Raw genomic sequence first — 17,378 nt, forward strand, 5'->3', positions numbered from 1 at the left:
ATATTACTTCTGGTGAACTGTAGTCTGCCCTTTTTTTTTTTTTTTTTTTTGTCTTTTTGCCATTTCTTGGGCGGTTTCCTTGGCATATGGAGGTTCCCAGGCTAGGGGTTGAACCGGAGCTGTAGCCACTGGCCTACGCCAGAGCCACACCAACATAGGATCCAAGCCACCTCTGCAAGCTACGCCACAGCTCACGGCAACACTGGATCCTTAACCCACTGAGCAAGGCCAGGGATCAAACCCGAAACCTTATGGTTCCTAGTCGGATTCGTTAACCACTGAGCCACAACAGGAACTCCTGCCTTTCTTTTGAAATCTTGGATTCTTTGGATAAATAAGGGGAAAAGTAGAAATATTTTTTCCAGTCACATAACCATGACATGAATAAACTCATGGAATATTAGGGATATTTAAAATAAAAAATTACCAAATATAACTATATGTGTGTTTGAATGATACTAAAATAACTTTGAAAAGTATTACCTTCAAACAGTCTATTTAGTATCATGTACACAAAGCAAATTTAACTGATTTCAAATTTATTGTGTGCCTTCTCTGAATTCAGTTAAACTCTAGGTTATAGACAAGATGTTTTCCAGATGTATTCTATATGACTAGTTAATTTTGAAATATCTCACTTGTAAAATCTAAGTAGGCGTAATTTGTGTTGCTTAATATTTATGACCATCAGCTTGAAGTCTGCAACTTGATATATATTCTTGGTTACATACAGAGCAAGAAGGCTTTCATCCGGAGCAGATCAGACAAAAATAGCTAGAAACAGTCAAGTTTTATTTATTTCTACAACCATAAATATATTGTTGAATACGTTCTTTCAAAATATACTCCATGAAAAAAAGTATCAGTATTATCCAGTCTTTTAAAAACTATTCCAATGAGTATTTTATACTAAATAGAATTAAGTTATTCATATAACTGTTACAGTGAATAAAATCAATAATACTAGACCCCAAAATAGCTCACTTTTATTTTACCCTTAGGAATTCAGAATAATATTAGTAGCTTAAAAACAGGTATGTTAACTTCCAGCAAATTATTTAAATACATTTTTTAAAGTTCATATCTACCATGGCAAGCAATTTCAGTTATAAACGTTAGCATTTATGTCCAACTTGATGTAAATTATGAAGACAGAATCCAGTATAAAAGCAGATTCATTTAATCTGGTTGTTCTTGGTTGATCAATAAGTTCTTATGCAAAAGCATGGTAGTTATCCTAACTTAGTTACATGTAGAGTTATTATGAGACATAACACAATCAAAATATGTCATCAGAGTGGAAATACATTGACAAATTTTGTATCAGGTTGAGGTTCTGCTTTGTACAGACACAACCAAGGAAATGTTTTAAAGGATTGTTATTTTGCATGCAATTAGTAGAGTTATTTATTCAAGTGAGATCATTTGCTACATTATATAATATAGTTACTTATTAAAATTAGTGTAGACTGTTTTTTTCTTTTCATGAGAAATATGTAATAAATATACATAAAAATTAAAATAAAATGATGTTAGTGTGTTTGGTGATAATCTAAGAAGTTTTAGAACCTGGTGATTAAATACTAGATTTGTTTTCTGTTTAGTTATAAATTTATATTAAATATTTCTTTCACAAATTTAGTCACTTGGTGTCAAAACTATGAAAAAATGTAATAAATATTGAGTAGATTGTGAGAAAAGATTGCACAACTATTAATGAGGTTCAAGGGCCAAATTCATATTTATTTTAAAATGTGCTTATTATACTTAGGATACTTAACTTTAGTTGATGACTAATTTTTCTGTGTTTCATGCATTTCCAAAATACTTAATGAATATTATGGCATTTATAAGGCATTGTTTTTAGTATTGAGGGAGGAAAAAAAAAAACAAAGGAAGATATGAGCCTTACCCTCAAGCAGCTTAGAGTCTAATAGGGGAAATGAGACAAGTACATATGACCCACAAACCAGGTATGTACTGTTGTATTTCCTCAAATCTGTGACTGACTAAATTATAACACATCACCTATAATTCTTTTGTTTATTGGGGGAAAGTGCTGTGTGAATCAGTGGCTTTGCCCAAGATCACGGGAAGTGTTAGAGGTGAGTAGCAGTCCATATTCTGTGAGTTTGCCACCTTGCCAGCAACACAATAATAGGAATTGCCCAAGAAGAACTAGCGGAAGAAAGGTCAGTGATAGAGGCAGAAAAAAGGAACTGCAGTGAGAGCAGAAAACTCAATAGTATGGCATTGTAGAAGCTGGAGCTTCAAGAAAGCGTAGGTTGATAGCACCATCAACAGATCTTTCAGGATGAGAAGAGGTACTCTGTCAGCCATTTAGGAAGCAGCAGTGTATTTCCAGAGGCTGTTACATAGGGATCCTTTTACAAGGAATAAAGTCAAATTCTGTATACTAGGTAAATAGATTTGGCATCACTAAATAAAAACTTTAAAAGACCTTAGAAATACTGAGAACTGAATGGGATGAAAAACCTTAAATAATAATTAGGTACTCAAATATGGTTGTTTTCCCAAAAGTATTTTAAGATATCAAGTTTTGTCACATTATAAGTACAGAAAACAACTATTCAAATTCTTAAATTTGGAATCGCACGGAAAATAATTATTTAACTTTTAATGAAAAAGTCTGATATATTTTTAATATTAGGCTACCAGATGAGTATGGCACACATGTTCCTAGCAATAATCCCTGGGGTCCTCGTAGAAATAATGTTTATCTTTATTTGTGAATGTCATGTTTTCAAAAAAGTGCTCCCTTGTTGTCCAAAGCTAGCAGCCTGTATTAGTACTGGGTTGATATGATAGTGGTAAAATGATAGAATCTTCTCTATTCAAGGAATACACCTTCCTTAGATTTTGGTGGTTAAGTGTGAGGAGGTGGAACTAATGGTCTGAGTTTGAGTAGAATGACCTTTGAGAAATTTTCACTTGTTCATTTATTTATTTAATCACTATCTAAATTTCTTTTTCACCTGATTTAAATTTAAAGTTTGTTTTGTTTTGCTCTGAAGAGTTGAATAGGTGGTGCATTGTTTTCTTCTAGCTTATTCCATGCTACAAAATTTTTAACATGATATTGGAAATGGTTTTTCTCATCCCATTGGGAATTGTGTTTGAAACGCATGAATGCTTAATAAGCCTGGAGCATGTTGGTACTTCAGAACATCTGCTGCCCTCTGTTATCTGTATTAGTTGGAGTTGCAATGTTTGATATTTCCTTGGTCTCCAAAGCCTATCACCTGCGTCGTGAAGAAACAGATTGGTTTGACAAGCCCAGGGAGTCTCGTTTGGAAAATGGGCACGGTCTGGATCGAAAACTGCCAGAAAGATTGGTCCACTCTCGACCACTCAGTCAACATCAAGAGCAAGTAAGTGCTATATTAAACAATCTTTTAGATTTATATTTTAAAGAAAGACTAAATTCACCCTAGGATGGTCTTAGTTATCCCCTGAAATGCATGTGAATCTTGTCAATCACAAGTTCACAAATGATTTTTTTTCAGTATTTTTAAGTATTAAGTAACTTACCTTCATCAGCCATGATTAATTGATTGCATTCTACCAGGCAACTTAGGCGATTTTTTTCCATTAACACATAATTTGGTACAACATATATGACACTGCCATATAAAAATGATACATGAAGCTCCTAAATAGCTTACAGAATATTGGGTGAAATAGATTTGGGTAATTGGGGCTTTCCAACAACATTATATTCAGGCGTTAAGAAATAGTAAATAAGAGGATGTCCAAACCAGGTCCAGATCTGCTGGAGAGAGGGAAGGCGCCCCTTAGGGGAGAAGGAAACATGTTTTAGAGTCTATTACATGAAAGAGTTAATTTGTTTTACACTCATTTCTGGATTTTACCTTCAGAACAACTCTCATAAAGTAGATTTCATTAATTGATATCTATTTGTAGATGAAAAACTGAAACTTAGAAGTCCTATTCACTATTACACAAATATGGTACCATAATTCATGATCAGTTTATTCACTTTAGAACAAAAGAGGTGATGTTTGAATTGAATTTGGATAGCTTCTTAGGAGATTAACAGTTGAATAACCTGAAGGAGGTGCCTCTGATAAGCCAAGTGGCATTAAATCAATTGCCTTAACTGATTAGGTATCTGGTGGATGCGTATTCATTATGATCCTTAAAATACCCATAAAAGAGATAGTTGACTTGTATTCTAAGTTATCCTGTCTGATTAATGACTCACTGATACAGACAGCAACTGTGTTTTGAAAGAAGAACCGTTTGAATTTAATATAATTCAGTGTTTGTCACATTAAGGCATAAAAGACAATAAGACTTTTGCATATAAAGTACTGTTTAAAAGATAATATCTGTGATCTTAGATTTGATTTCTTCTAAGCAATTTCAGTTTTCATTGACAAACTTCTAGCTGAGAGAATGTCCTTTTTTCAAAGTTTTTCAAAATTGTTCTGAAAGTTTTCTCAGAATTTTGTTTTTGTAGATGCTGTCATATTTTGTAGGAAATGCTCACTTCTTCTCATGTATAAATATTCTCTTTAATTTTTGATGTATTTAATAAGTTTCTGACTTAATGGTTTTGTTTACCTCTGTAAACACATCTTAGCTTATCATTGTTAAAACTGTACATGTATTTCAATCTCATCAAATAGATCTCACTAGGAAGTAAGAAAATTAAAGAATTAAAATCATTCTTGTTTAAAATTTAAACTTACTTCATATGCAATTACAAAATAATAAATTTGTCAATTGAAAATAACTTCCTTGAGTATTTTTATTATAGGAATCTCTCTGTAATGTCTTACTTGTTATATCTTACCCCACTTGTTTGTTTCTCTAAAGTTTAGTGTTTCCAACAAACCTAAATTAAGCTAATGAAAAGACAAATCCTATAAAGAAATCCTAATAAAATGAAACATATAAACTAAAGAGCTAAAAATAATTTCTATGCAGGTATTCCCTAACACTTCTGAGTATCCAATCAGAAGAGTCTTGACCAAATAATTTATATAACTAATATCCCACAGAATGTATTTTTAAATAATCTGTGTCCACCCCCAAAAAATATTTCCTGAACTCATCAAAACTATATTTTGGTCTAGAAAGAATAGCAAAATAGCAAAATACATAATGATTCTTGATTTAGTCTCTTCTTTGCGTATTTAATCATGAAAAGGTAGTATCAAGCCTTTGGCACCAGTAAGCCCAGCTGCTTTTATTTGAAAACTTATGCATAGCAAGAATTTATGTTTATAAAATGCTCTGAAAGCAGAAGTTGTAAAACCAAATTAACTCATGCAAGCACTAATTTATCTGCTTTCTAATATATATATATATATATATATATATTTTTTTTTTTTTTGGTCTTTTTGCCATTTCTAGGACTGTTCCTGCGGCATATGGAGGTTCCCAGGCTAGGGGTCTAATCAGAGCTGTAGACGCCGGCCCACACCAGAGCCACAGCAAGTGGGATCTGAGCCACGTCTGCAACCCACACCACAGCTCACAGCAACGCCGGATCCTTAACTCACTGAGCAAGGCCAGGGATCAAACCCGAAACCTCATGGTTCCTAGTCGGATTTGTTAACCACTGAGCCACGACAGGAACTCCTGCTTTTTTTTTTGTCTTTTTTGCCATTTCTTGGGCCACTCCCATGGCATATGGAGGTTCCCAGACTAGGGGTCTAATCAGAGCTGTAGCCACCAGCCTACACCAGAGTCACAGCAATGCGGGATCCGAGCCGCGTCTGCAGTCTACACCACAGCTGACATTAACACGGGATCCTTAACCCACTGAGCAAGGCCAGGGATCAAACCCGAAACCTCATGGTTCCTAGTCGGATTCGTTAACCACTGAGCCACAACGGGAACTCCAGGAACTCCTCCTTTTTAAAATATTTAGTGTAAAACATACATTAGAGAAATAAAATAGTATCTCTGAAAAAATTTATTTATCATATTAACTATAAAAATCAGCCAAATTTGCAAAATCATATTTGTTTCCTTTCAAAGGAAGGAGGTTAAATACTGATGTTTAACCTCTGCTGTATTGAGATATTAAACCCTGCTTTGTGAATTGAACAGATCATCTGACTTTTTAAAAAAATTTTTCTTCAGTCACTCCCTCTATACATAGGACAAATACCCTTAACAGGATTGTTATAAAGGTCAGCATTTCTCTTCTAGTACACATAGCCTTCACTCTGCACTAATGCCTTACACCTTCTGCAATTCCCATGCAATCACTCTATTGATACATTGAGCTTCTCTGAAAGAGCCACTCTTTTTCTTTTTTCTGAGCTTTCGAATGTCTTGTTTCCTCTTCCTGAGCATTCTTCCTCTTCTCTTGGCTAACCCTATCCATCATTCAGGTCCTCATGTGCATGCCTCATCTTTCAGGAAGATTTTTCTGATACCACCATTTCCACCTCCCCACCAATCTATGGCGGGTGTAATTCCTTTGTGCTCTAGTAGGGCACCATTCATTGTGTCTTGGTCTTTGGGTTTCCAGAGAGTAAATGCTCTCCATTCCATGCACCAGGATATCTATTCAGTGCCTAATACAGTGTTTGGAACTCTAGAAGGGCACTCTGTCCACTGCATCTAGCATACAAGTTATTTAAGTGAGAGAAAGAATTATGTCTGTATAAATAAAAGATATGATAACACAAGAGTGGTTATTTCATAGGTATGAAGGAGCAGTTCATGAAAATTATTTCTTTTGATATGTTTGTGTGTAGAAAAGAAGAAGAAGCTTTTTTCCTGGGTGGCATATAGGTATAGTTCTGTCGATGCAGGATCGTCAAAAGTCTGTAACATCAGAAGCCTGGTTCTTGAGGAAGGGTATGAGGCACTACTTGACGTCAGTCCTGCCCTCTGACCTTGCTCCTACTCTTATTTTGCAGAAGTAACACTTAACCTAACACCTCATCTTCTAGAGACCTCTTTCAACTTTCACCTGCAATGGTTAGAAAAAATCCAATATCCAGCTAGTTCAAACATGGGAGATAGATACTACTTTAACAGAGACTCTTGGTCACATTGATGAAAATTAGGACAATTCAATGTTTTAATAAGTGAATTCATGAAGCTGGTTGTAGACAGTCTCTGAAACCCGAGGTGCTTTGAAAGCAGTATTTCATGGAAATGAAAAATTTTAACACCCCTTCTATTAACATCATCTCAAAAACAGGGTAAAAGGCAATAGTGACTAGGTGATAAAACTCAGATGACAAATTTAGGAAGCCTGATTACTCTTCTAGAACATGCAGTAGGAGTACTGTGAGATTATACCCACTTCTCACTAGTCTGGAAAATTAGAATAACAAAAGGTAAACCTATGTTTTCTCTGTTTATTTTTGGCCAAGTGACTTTTTAAAATCATTGTTGGATAATACATGAAATTAGAAGATACTTGAAATAAAACGAAATACTAACCGCAATTTTAATGAACTATCTGCAGTAACAAAGCAACATTCAGTTATACCTAATAGTTTTAAAAATTTCAATGCATGGGATTTAATTTTTGGTAAAAGATAAAAATATTTAAATGCATATTAGGGGAGGGAGGAGGGAGATGAGGAGAGGAAGAAGGCAAGTAGAAGAAAGAGAAAAGATGAAGGGAGTGGAAAGAAAGAGACCAGAGGAGAGGGAGAAAGAGAAGAGACAGGAGTGAAGAGGAAAATGCACTTTTTTGTTATGACTATAAACAAGGTCTTCAGTGGTTTACAAAGTTAGCATTAGTGTGAATTATCTAGATTGACTTATAATACTGACCATATATTTTTATAATCTTGCAAACAATATTTTAGTTTTACTTTGTAGAATTCATATAATACTCTTGAACTTGACAGCATTGTACTGCTGTTTGGGAAGTGTTTTCTGTTCATCAGAGATCTCATGAAGCTTATCCTTTCCTGAAGAGAATAAAAGCTAAAGGCTATAATTGAGGTTTGCATTTTTTCAGTCTATGTTTTCCTTTTAATTTCTGGAGTTCTAGCAATTTTACAGATGGATTTTCAAAGGCACAGTAAAACCACATGTGTATTCCAAGGAATCTTTCTTCACAAATGTAAATACATTTAGTTATAAATTCTTAATTTATTGGCTTAGTAGTCCCTAACAGTTCTTAAACATATTCTGAAATGTGTAGTATTGAGTGTTTCTTTACCAAGGTGATAGGTACAAGATTCCATACTAATAAAATTCTGTTAATATAGGTATATAAATATCTTATTCTTTCTGTCTTTCACTATTTCATAAATCTCTTTGGAAGCCAAATTCCATAAAATATAAGGCATTTGTGTGCATTTTCCAATTTACTTTTGTTTCAGATATCTCATTTTGCCCTGTGGACACAGCGATAATGCACATCTATAGTATTCTCATGTTCATGCCTCTGTAATGAGAATTGAAATCACAGACTTGCAACAAAAGCTTTGAATGTTGTTTCTCCTACCCAAAGGAACATCAGAAATAAATGAGATAAACTTTTGCATACAAAGAAGGCTTCAGAAAATATTACACTAAGCAGAGAATTTATTTATAGAAAATTAATCTCAGCATTAGGTGTCCATTGAAACTTCTGGTGATGTGCTCAGCAAAAGCACAGTTCCAAAATGAAATCAAAGTAGCTTAAACATCCATTCCTGGTATAGTGATACAGATGGTGTATGAGGATTTCTCCAGCCTTTCTCCCTTACAGCCACTTGATTGCTGGAAATTAAAAGTGGCTTTCTATTTCTAGGCTGTCCAAAATAAAGTTAGCAGATGTCAATTTTCCAGGCACATTCTCTATCCACTATCATAACTACTGACTGTGTACTACCATAGTAACAGACACCAATCATGTGCTCATTGATTTTCCAAAGACAACAAAGCAGTTTACAAGAGAAATTGGTTATGAAGGTGAAGACCGTAATAAACTCAGAAACCAATAATATCATTATGTGGAATAAGATGCTTAAATTGTCATCAATTGAAAACCTAATATATTTTCATTAATTGAATCAATGTGCTTTGAGAAAAAAAAAGACAAGTGAATTCTGTATATTGCCCTTTAAGTGCCTTTAACATTGCTTTTTCACCTTATCACATGTATGTCTTAGATTATACAGATGAATGGGAAAACTGTGCAGTACATCTTTCCTCATGCCAGGATAAAAATAACAAGAGACTCCAAGGATCACACAGTTTCAGGTAAAGGAAATCAAATAATCTAGTTCTCTTTACTTTAATGTTGGGTTAAGATATGTATTTGAATTTTAGTTGAGATAACTCATTAAATTTTAGAAAACATCACTTTTTATGTCAAAAATTGTGTATTGGAAAATTTCAAAATTAAGCAGGCTATACATTTGAATATAAAAGACAGTAATGACATGACCATTAATGTGACACATTACTAAAGGATATATATTTAGCTCATTTTATTAATTTCATTTGTTTAAATGTGCATGTCATTACAATACACCATGATGATTTCGCTATTGAGTAACATAGTCTTGGGCTATAAGACATTCTTTTACAAAAAGTAAAAAATTATCTTGAATTTTTCTGAGGTATAAATTCTCCTATACTTTGACAATTTGAACACTATCAATTATTCTGATAGTGTTCATCTGTAAACCAAACTTATGACAGAATTTTTAAACTTTTTATTTTGAAATACTTTTGGACTCCACAAAAGAGTAGTCAAGTTCTTTTGCTCACCCTTTACCCAGTTGCACTACTGTTAACTGATGATAACAAAAATGACCAAAAGAAGAAATCAACATTAATATGAGAGTTTTAGAGTATCTATAAGCTTTATCCAAATCTTGAGTTTTCCTACCAGTCCCTAATTTTTTTTTTATTTCTGATCCAGGACCTAATCCAGAGCTCATATTGCATTTAGTTTGCAAATCAAAAATTCTCTTATTTAAATCTGTGAGATAAAGTGTAAATTTTGTCAAAATTAATAATTTTTAATAATGAATATTACCTGTATTCTCATTCAAGTATATTCTTTGTGTTTCATAGATACCATCCATCAACAGAAAATATTCATAAATATATGTGGATCTGTGTAGAGATGGTTATATGTATAGATGGCATATCTAACTTGGCATATGTGCTGGAGGGTTTTTTTTTTTTTAAGGGCTGAAATAATAAAGAACAAAAAGAGGTATTTCTTCAGTGTATCTGCTGTTGCTCCTTGCACATTTTAGACCTTAGCATATGTAGATGTGAAACTGGTTTTGCTTTGAGCAATTTTCCTCTCTTTATTTTCATAGAGAATGAATTGATTTGGAATCTAATGTTTTTGTTTTCCTTTTAAAATTGGGTAATTTTTCTTCTGCCAGAGACAGATAAATAAGCCTATCATGGTTTTATTGCACGCAGACTGTACTTTAAGTACTGATGAACATTCCAGGGGTGAGCCTTAAAATCCAGGGGCACTTTTTATAAAAATAATTACTTGCTACAAACTATTCCAGTTCCCTCCAGCTCATAAAGCAAAACAACATAATACTTTCCAGCAATGCCAAAATTACTTTTTTTCAGAGTACAACAAAAATCTTCAAAGCATTTTTACTAAATCATGAAGACTCTATCTACATGAGTATGTCTTATTTTCTAGCTGCATTATTATTAATACTATGTCAAAGTAATTACTTTTCAACCTTATTTTTCTTTTGAAACTTATTATCGTGTTTTCTTTTACTACAATTAAGATAAAAGTTTTAAAATATAAGCATAACAGAAATAAGAACTATGATTTGTTCTTGTAAATAATCTAGTCCAAAAACTAAATTCAATTTCCTCTGTATATAGATTTTGCAAAATAAGAAAATAGGATTATGGTTTTGAACGATAAATTTGCTAATAGTGTATTATATTATGTCTTTGCATGGTCCTTATTATTTAGATAGTTGCCTAAAATAATAATAAAAATATTTTCCTCATTATATTTACCCTACATTGATTAATGCTGAATATATTTTCCATGTGTCCTTAGGTAACTTGACCTCATTTTAAATTCAATGTTTTGAAACAATTTGTATTGTCTTCAAATAAGTCTTAAGTACCTCAGAGGTATTTAAATACATTTAAATAGTATTTGCAAGACTAGAGCCAGAAATGGCAGGTTTTGGCAAATAGTATCTAGAAGTTTCACATTAGTAGCAGGCAAGTGCACCCTAGCTAACCTCTGTGTAATTTGCTGGTCCAGCAGAAGCCGAATTTGAGTGACGACATATTTGATGATACTAAGGTTTTACTGTTATTTTTAGCTAGCAGTGCCATTTTTATGTTAATATGTTCAATAAAAGTGGAGTATAATTTTTAGAGATGTGTGCTGGTATTTTTCCAGATGCTACTGTCTCGTGTGGAATTTGCTTCAAAATTAGCTGTGTGGAGAGTGGTGGAGAAACAGATGAAACAAAATTGACCATGATTTGATTAAATTTTGGAGCTGGAAGATTAGCCATACTGGGTTTTATTATAGTCTTATCACTACTTTTTGTATGTATGAAATTGTCCATAATAAGAAATAATTAAATTCTTGGTTATTTCTCATGTGTAGGGAAAAACAGCAGTGTCCAATAGCTTCATCAATACTGAAAAAGCTATCTAAGTTAATAATTTAATTGCCTTTGTAAAACAAGATAAGGGTATGATCAAAGAAGCTGAGAAGAATAAACTGTTATAATTCTGCTTTCCCAAACAGTGGGGGAAATAGTGGTTAGTGAATTTTCATTTCAATTATATAAACCCATTAAAAATAGAAATAAAATATATCTTTTATTAACCCATTCTTACTGGCTCTAGCATAAAATATTTTATAAGAATTATATGAAACAAGCACCTCTCAAAGAAAAGGAAAAAGTATATTCTTTTGCAGGGCAGGAGAGGGGCCACACCTACGGCATATTGAAGTTCCTAGGCTAGGGGTTGAATCTGAGCTACAGCTGCTAGCCCACGCCACAGCAACAGCAACATAGGATCCCAGCCACATCTGCAACCTGCGCCACAGCTCATGGCAACTCCAGATACTTAACGCACTGAGCGAGACCAGGGATCAAACCCACATCCTCATGATTACTAGTCGGGTGCATTACCACTGAGCCACAACAGGAACTCCCAAAAAAGTATGTTTTTACTTATTGGTATCAAAAGTAATTTCAAAATAAGGGATAGGAAAAGAAAGCAGATTTTTTAAAAATTCTCTCTACTGTGAAGTTCTGAAAGCTGAGAATCCTCATAGTTCCCAAGATTCTTTCAGGTGGTTTTCTAAGTCAAAATTATTTTCATAATAATACTGTAGTGGCATTTGCTTTTTGCACCCTCATTTTCCTGTGAATATACAGTGGAGTTTTTTTCATAAATTACACGATGTGTGACACCACAAGAGACTGTGTACAGAGCAGATAAGAGAATTCAGCTGTCTTCTGCTTAACTCAATATCAAGCATATTTGCAATAATGTAAAACAGTGTATAATACAGAAGATATACATAAATGTAACCCCGATAAACAAAAACTCTTTGAGGACCCTACTAATATTAAAAAATACAAATGGCATCTTGAAACCAAAGTCTTTTAAGAATTACTTCTCTAAGGATCCATAAAGTTAAAAAAAATTTGAAAAGCTGCTTTTCTCCCTACAAAAAACTTATATAATACAAGTAAATTTTGTAATTCCTTTTTAAACTCATATTGAATACATTTGTCATTTTTTATTCATTAATACTTATTCATAGAACACCCATGGCTTGATTTACATTTTGTTGGTTGCTGGGTTACTAGCAGGAATCCAACAAAGACCTTGATCTATGACTTACTCATACTTGAGTAAGAGAATCTGAAATGTGAATAATTTTGACAATAAAATTTTAGGAATAACTATTTTTAGAAAATAGATCCTTTAGCTTTTAACTGTAAACTTCAAAGATATAGGTGCTGCTCAACAAATAGAGACTTTTGAAAGTCTCTATCCAAGCAAGCACAAGGCAGCGAAATGGAGAGAACAGGTCATGAGTTTTGGAATCAGAAAGGCATGAGTTGGAGTTCTGCTCTCTCACCTACTTAAATTTTGAGAATGAGTTTCTTCATCCATAAAATAAGACCATTTCTCTGTATCTCACATAATTGCAAGTAAACCTAGCACAAAATCTTACACTTACCATACACTTGACAAATGTTATATCCTCTTCTCTAAAAAAGAAACTATCAGAAAAAGAATAAAATGCAATGCTGAAGAAATGAGTCTCTTTCTTATTTAGAACTCCATCTTATGGCTCCAGAAACACAGCTGTTTGAAACAAGCCGAAGAAATTCTTCTGATTTTAAAAAAGATATTTGCCTATGCATAGTTCTATAATGGACCGGCTACATCTGCAAGGCTAGAAAGACTAATTAGTAAGTGTAATAGTGAAGGACATTAAACATGTTTTGGTTCAAAAGAGAGCAGTGTCTTTTATGGAAATAGCAGCTCATTTTCTATTCCTCATTAATCCACCATCTTTATGATCTTTTAGAAACAGGAGGCTACTGTAACAGATCTCATTGGATCTGAGTTGGTTGTACTACCAAATGTGCGTTGCCCTTTTTAAACCATTATTTTAACAACTTTATTAAGATATAACTCACATGTCATAAACATGCACTTTATAAGTGTAGAAATCCATGACTCCATAAATTTACAGAGTTGTGTGACCATCACCTCAGTCTTGTTTTAGAACATTTCAGTCATTACCAAAAGTTCCCTTGAGCTTGCTATCAATAGCCACTTTCAGCACTCCTCTCCCAGCCACAGGTGGGAAATTTAAGCTCAGTCTCCTTAAGTTTAACTTTTCTGGGTATTTCATATAAATTAAATCATGCTGTATGCAGTTTTGGAGTCTGGCTCCTTTCATTAGGAATATTTTTGAAGTTTACTTATTTTGTGGCACATATCAGAAGTTTGCTTTCTTTATGGGTAGGAGGTATTCCATTGTTTGGATAGGCTATATTCATTTATCCATTGGATTTTTCCTGTTTTTTCTTAATATTTGCATGCAAGATTTAGTTTGGACATATGATATTTTTGAATGCCTTCCTGGTAGTGGAATTGCTGAGTTCCATGGTAGGTCTCTTTTTTTTAACTATTTAAGAAACCGCCAAATAGTTTTTCCAAGGTGAGCGCATTGTATTCTTTCCGGCAATGTCTGAGGGTTCCACCTTCTCCATGTCATTACCAACACTTGGTAATGTCTGTCTTTTGGGATGGGTGTGGATGTTGTCTCCCTTTTGTTTTAACTTGCATTTTCCTAATGATTTATGAGAGTGAGCATATTTTCAGGTGGTTATAAGTAAAGCATTCTTTGGTAAAGTATTTATTCATATCCTTAGCTGATTATTTATGTGGCTTGTTTGTCTTCTTACTGAGTTGTAAGAGTTCCTTATGTATTTTGGATATAAATCTTTTATAAGATATCTGACATACATTTATTTCCTTCTAGACTGTGTCTTAAATTTTTATTTTCTTAAAGGTATGCTTTAAATAAGAAGTTTTACATTTTCATGGAATTCAGTGCATTGATATTTTGTTTGTGGACCATACTGCTCTTGATAGTGTATTAAGTACTATCTCAAGGTCAGAAAGATTTTTTCCTGTGTTTTACACCAAAAGCTTTAAACATTCGGGTCAATGACCTGTTTTGTGCTGGGGTTTGTGTATGGTATGATGCAGAAATCTAAGGTCATTTTTTGGAACCACTTATTCACTGCCATTTATAGAAATACATTTGGCTTTTATATGTAGACTTTTTAGCTGATAATCTTGCTAATGTTTTTAGTTCTAATAGTTTTTTCTGGAATCCTTAAGATTTTCTACATGCAAGATTATGTTACCTCCCCTACAAAGACAGTTTTACTTCTTCCGTTCCAATGGGGATAAGTGTAATTTAATTTTTTTCTTTATTGCAGTTATTAAAACTTGTTGTATAATGCTGAAGAGAATAGTGAGAGCATTTACCTTTACTTTGCTCCTAAGGAATTTTATTGGCTAGTTGTGACAGAAGTGCAGGGACTCTCCCTTAGCCCTAGAACTGCTTCCTCTCTTCTCCTTTTTTAAAACTCACCGAAAAGAGCTTTTGGCCTCAAATTTTAGCTGAGCAGAAATATTTAAAAACAGATTTTTATTTATTTATTTACTTATTTGCTTTTGCTTTTTAGAGCTGCTCCTGTGGCATATGGAAGTTCCCACGCTAGGAGTCAAATTGGCGTTTCAGCTCCAGGCCTACACCATAGCCACAGCATTACAGGATCCAAGCTGTATCTGTGACCTACGAATCTAACTTGCAGCAACACAGGATCCTTAACCCACTGAGCAAGGCCAGGGATCGAACCCAAATCATTGTGGATATTAGTTAGGTTCTTAACCCACTAAGCCACAATGGGAACTCCAAGAACAGCTTTAAAAGCAAACAACAGATGATATGACTTCCCAGTTTGTTCTCTTAATGGAGGTTTCAAGCTAGCAATATGAGAAGATAATGAAAGAATTATGTTTTCATATTTGGAGGAGGAGAGGAAGTTTACATACATAGATACTTAGCAAACCCTAATATTCACTCTGGATTATATTTTAGTAAATGTTTTTGATGGAAAGGATTGCATTCTTGATAATGGCCTTAAGTTGGTAAGTCAAAATGTTATCCCAATATACAAATAAATAAAACAAAAATCTTAAATGTTAGGTACCTAAGATATTAAAATAATTCTCTTGTTTACTTTGCCCTTGCATAGTTTCTGTTTGATTCTGAAATAATGTATAACAATTCCTACTAAATACTAATACCACTCTCTTCTTTTTCTCACTTATGTATTTACACTGAGAGTCCACAAACTTCCAAAGAGGTTATTTAGGTAGATATCTATATTCAGACTCTAGGAAACTCCTAGATGGTAGGACTAGTTCTAAATATCTTATCTAGTATTTCTCAAAGATATCATACTATGATCAGGAGATTAGTTTAAAAAATACTCTCATGTTCCATGGAGTATGTTCTGTATTGAGTAAAAATACTGAAAAAATTTAGCCAACTTTGTTAACTGTTAAATTTACCTGAGTTTTTTTTCAAAGAATATAAGGTTACAGAAAGTAGAGTTACAATAAACAAAGGCATGTCTTTCACTTTCACAGTATAAACAAGTAAGTGGTTCATATTGAATATAGATTCACCCTTAACCTAGATAAGAGGCAGATATAGTAAAAGCCTGTAGTAAGAACTCTGCTTCCAAGAATTTGCAGGATACTTGAAGTGGAGCTAATACATAGGAAACAATGACTACATGAAACTGTCTATTGAAAATTAAAATGTGTCATAATCCATGCATACATGTATGAACATGTACAATTCTTATACTGCATATCCCCGTTTGCTCAAAGGATTTTATCCCTAGGGTATAAAGAACGCATGACGATTTTCATTTATCTTTCATATTTTACAGATCTAAAAAACAAACCTCCCATCTAGCTTTTAGCTGCCAGTAGCTTAAGGACTAAATGCATGTATCATTTTCAAGTCTCTTCTTTGTATGTGTACATAAAATAAGTGTGTGTGTAAGTGTGTGTAGGTAGGCTTGTATGTGTATAAATAGCTAACTAGCTTCCTGGATAACTAGATTGGTTGTTTGATTCCCAGTAAATTGTGGTAGTAGTGAAAAATACAAAGATGAAAATAGAAGCCATTGTAATATGACAATTTATATTCTCTTTCCTTCTTATCTTATTCATACCCATGTACACACCCTGTGAAAGTTGAGTACATTGCAATTTATAGAAATATTTTAATAGAGCATAAATTGCCTAGAGAAGACATTTTCCTGTTACATCAACTGTTCTTCAAAAACATAAGTTTAAATAATAGTTTTTATTATGTCATATAGAAATTTAATCATCTACGACAGCCATTCCTCAACTGCTGTACGCTTGTGCTTCTTCCCTTTTTCGGCATTATAGACAATACCACAGTGAAAAACTACTGCCATGATGTTTATTATTTCCTTAAAATATATTTCCAGCACTAAAATTATTGAGTAAAAAAAGGGGGTATTTTGGAGGTTTCTTAGATCTTGTCCAATTTATTTAAAATTATACGATTTTAGGGAAAAATACATTTTTAACTTACTTCAGAAGTCAGAATTTTATTTTGTTTTGTTTGTATTTTTGGCTGTGCCCATGGGATATGGATGTTCCTAGACCAGAGATAAAACCCACACCCATGCCATTGCAGTGACACTGATGGATCTTAACCCACTGTGTCACAAGAGAACTCCATGATTCAGAAGTCAAATTTTCTTCACATTAAGTATTATTTATTTGATTATCAG

At 33.4% G+C, this 17,378-nt stretch overlaps 1 protein-coding gene across 1 annotated transcript in view; it reads left to right on the top strand.

Annotated features, from left to right (window-relative positions):
- PCLO (piccolo presynaptic cytomatrix protein) overlaps nucleotides 1–17,378 on the top strand; it is a 398,579-nt gene that overhangs the window by 240,896 nt on the left and 140,305 nt on the right. Inside the window, 2 exon segments of the mRNA XM_021063484.1 lie at nucleotides 3,256–3,392; nucleotides 9,129–9,219. Coding sequence (XP_020919143.1) covers nucleotides 3,256–3,392; nucleotides 9,129–9,219 — 228 coding nt within the window.

The sequence above is a fragment of the Sus scrofa genome, chromosome 9, assembly GCF_000003025.6.
Source record: "Sus scrofa isolate TJ Tabasco breed Duroc chromosome 9, Sscrofa11.1, whole genome shotgun sequence".
NCBI classification, from domain to species: Eukaryota; Metazoa; Chordata; class Mammalia; order Artiodactyla; family Suidae; genus Sus; species Sus scrofa.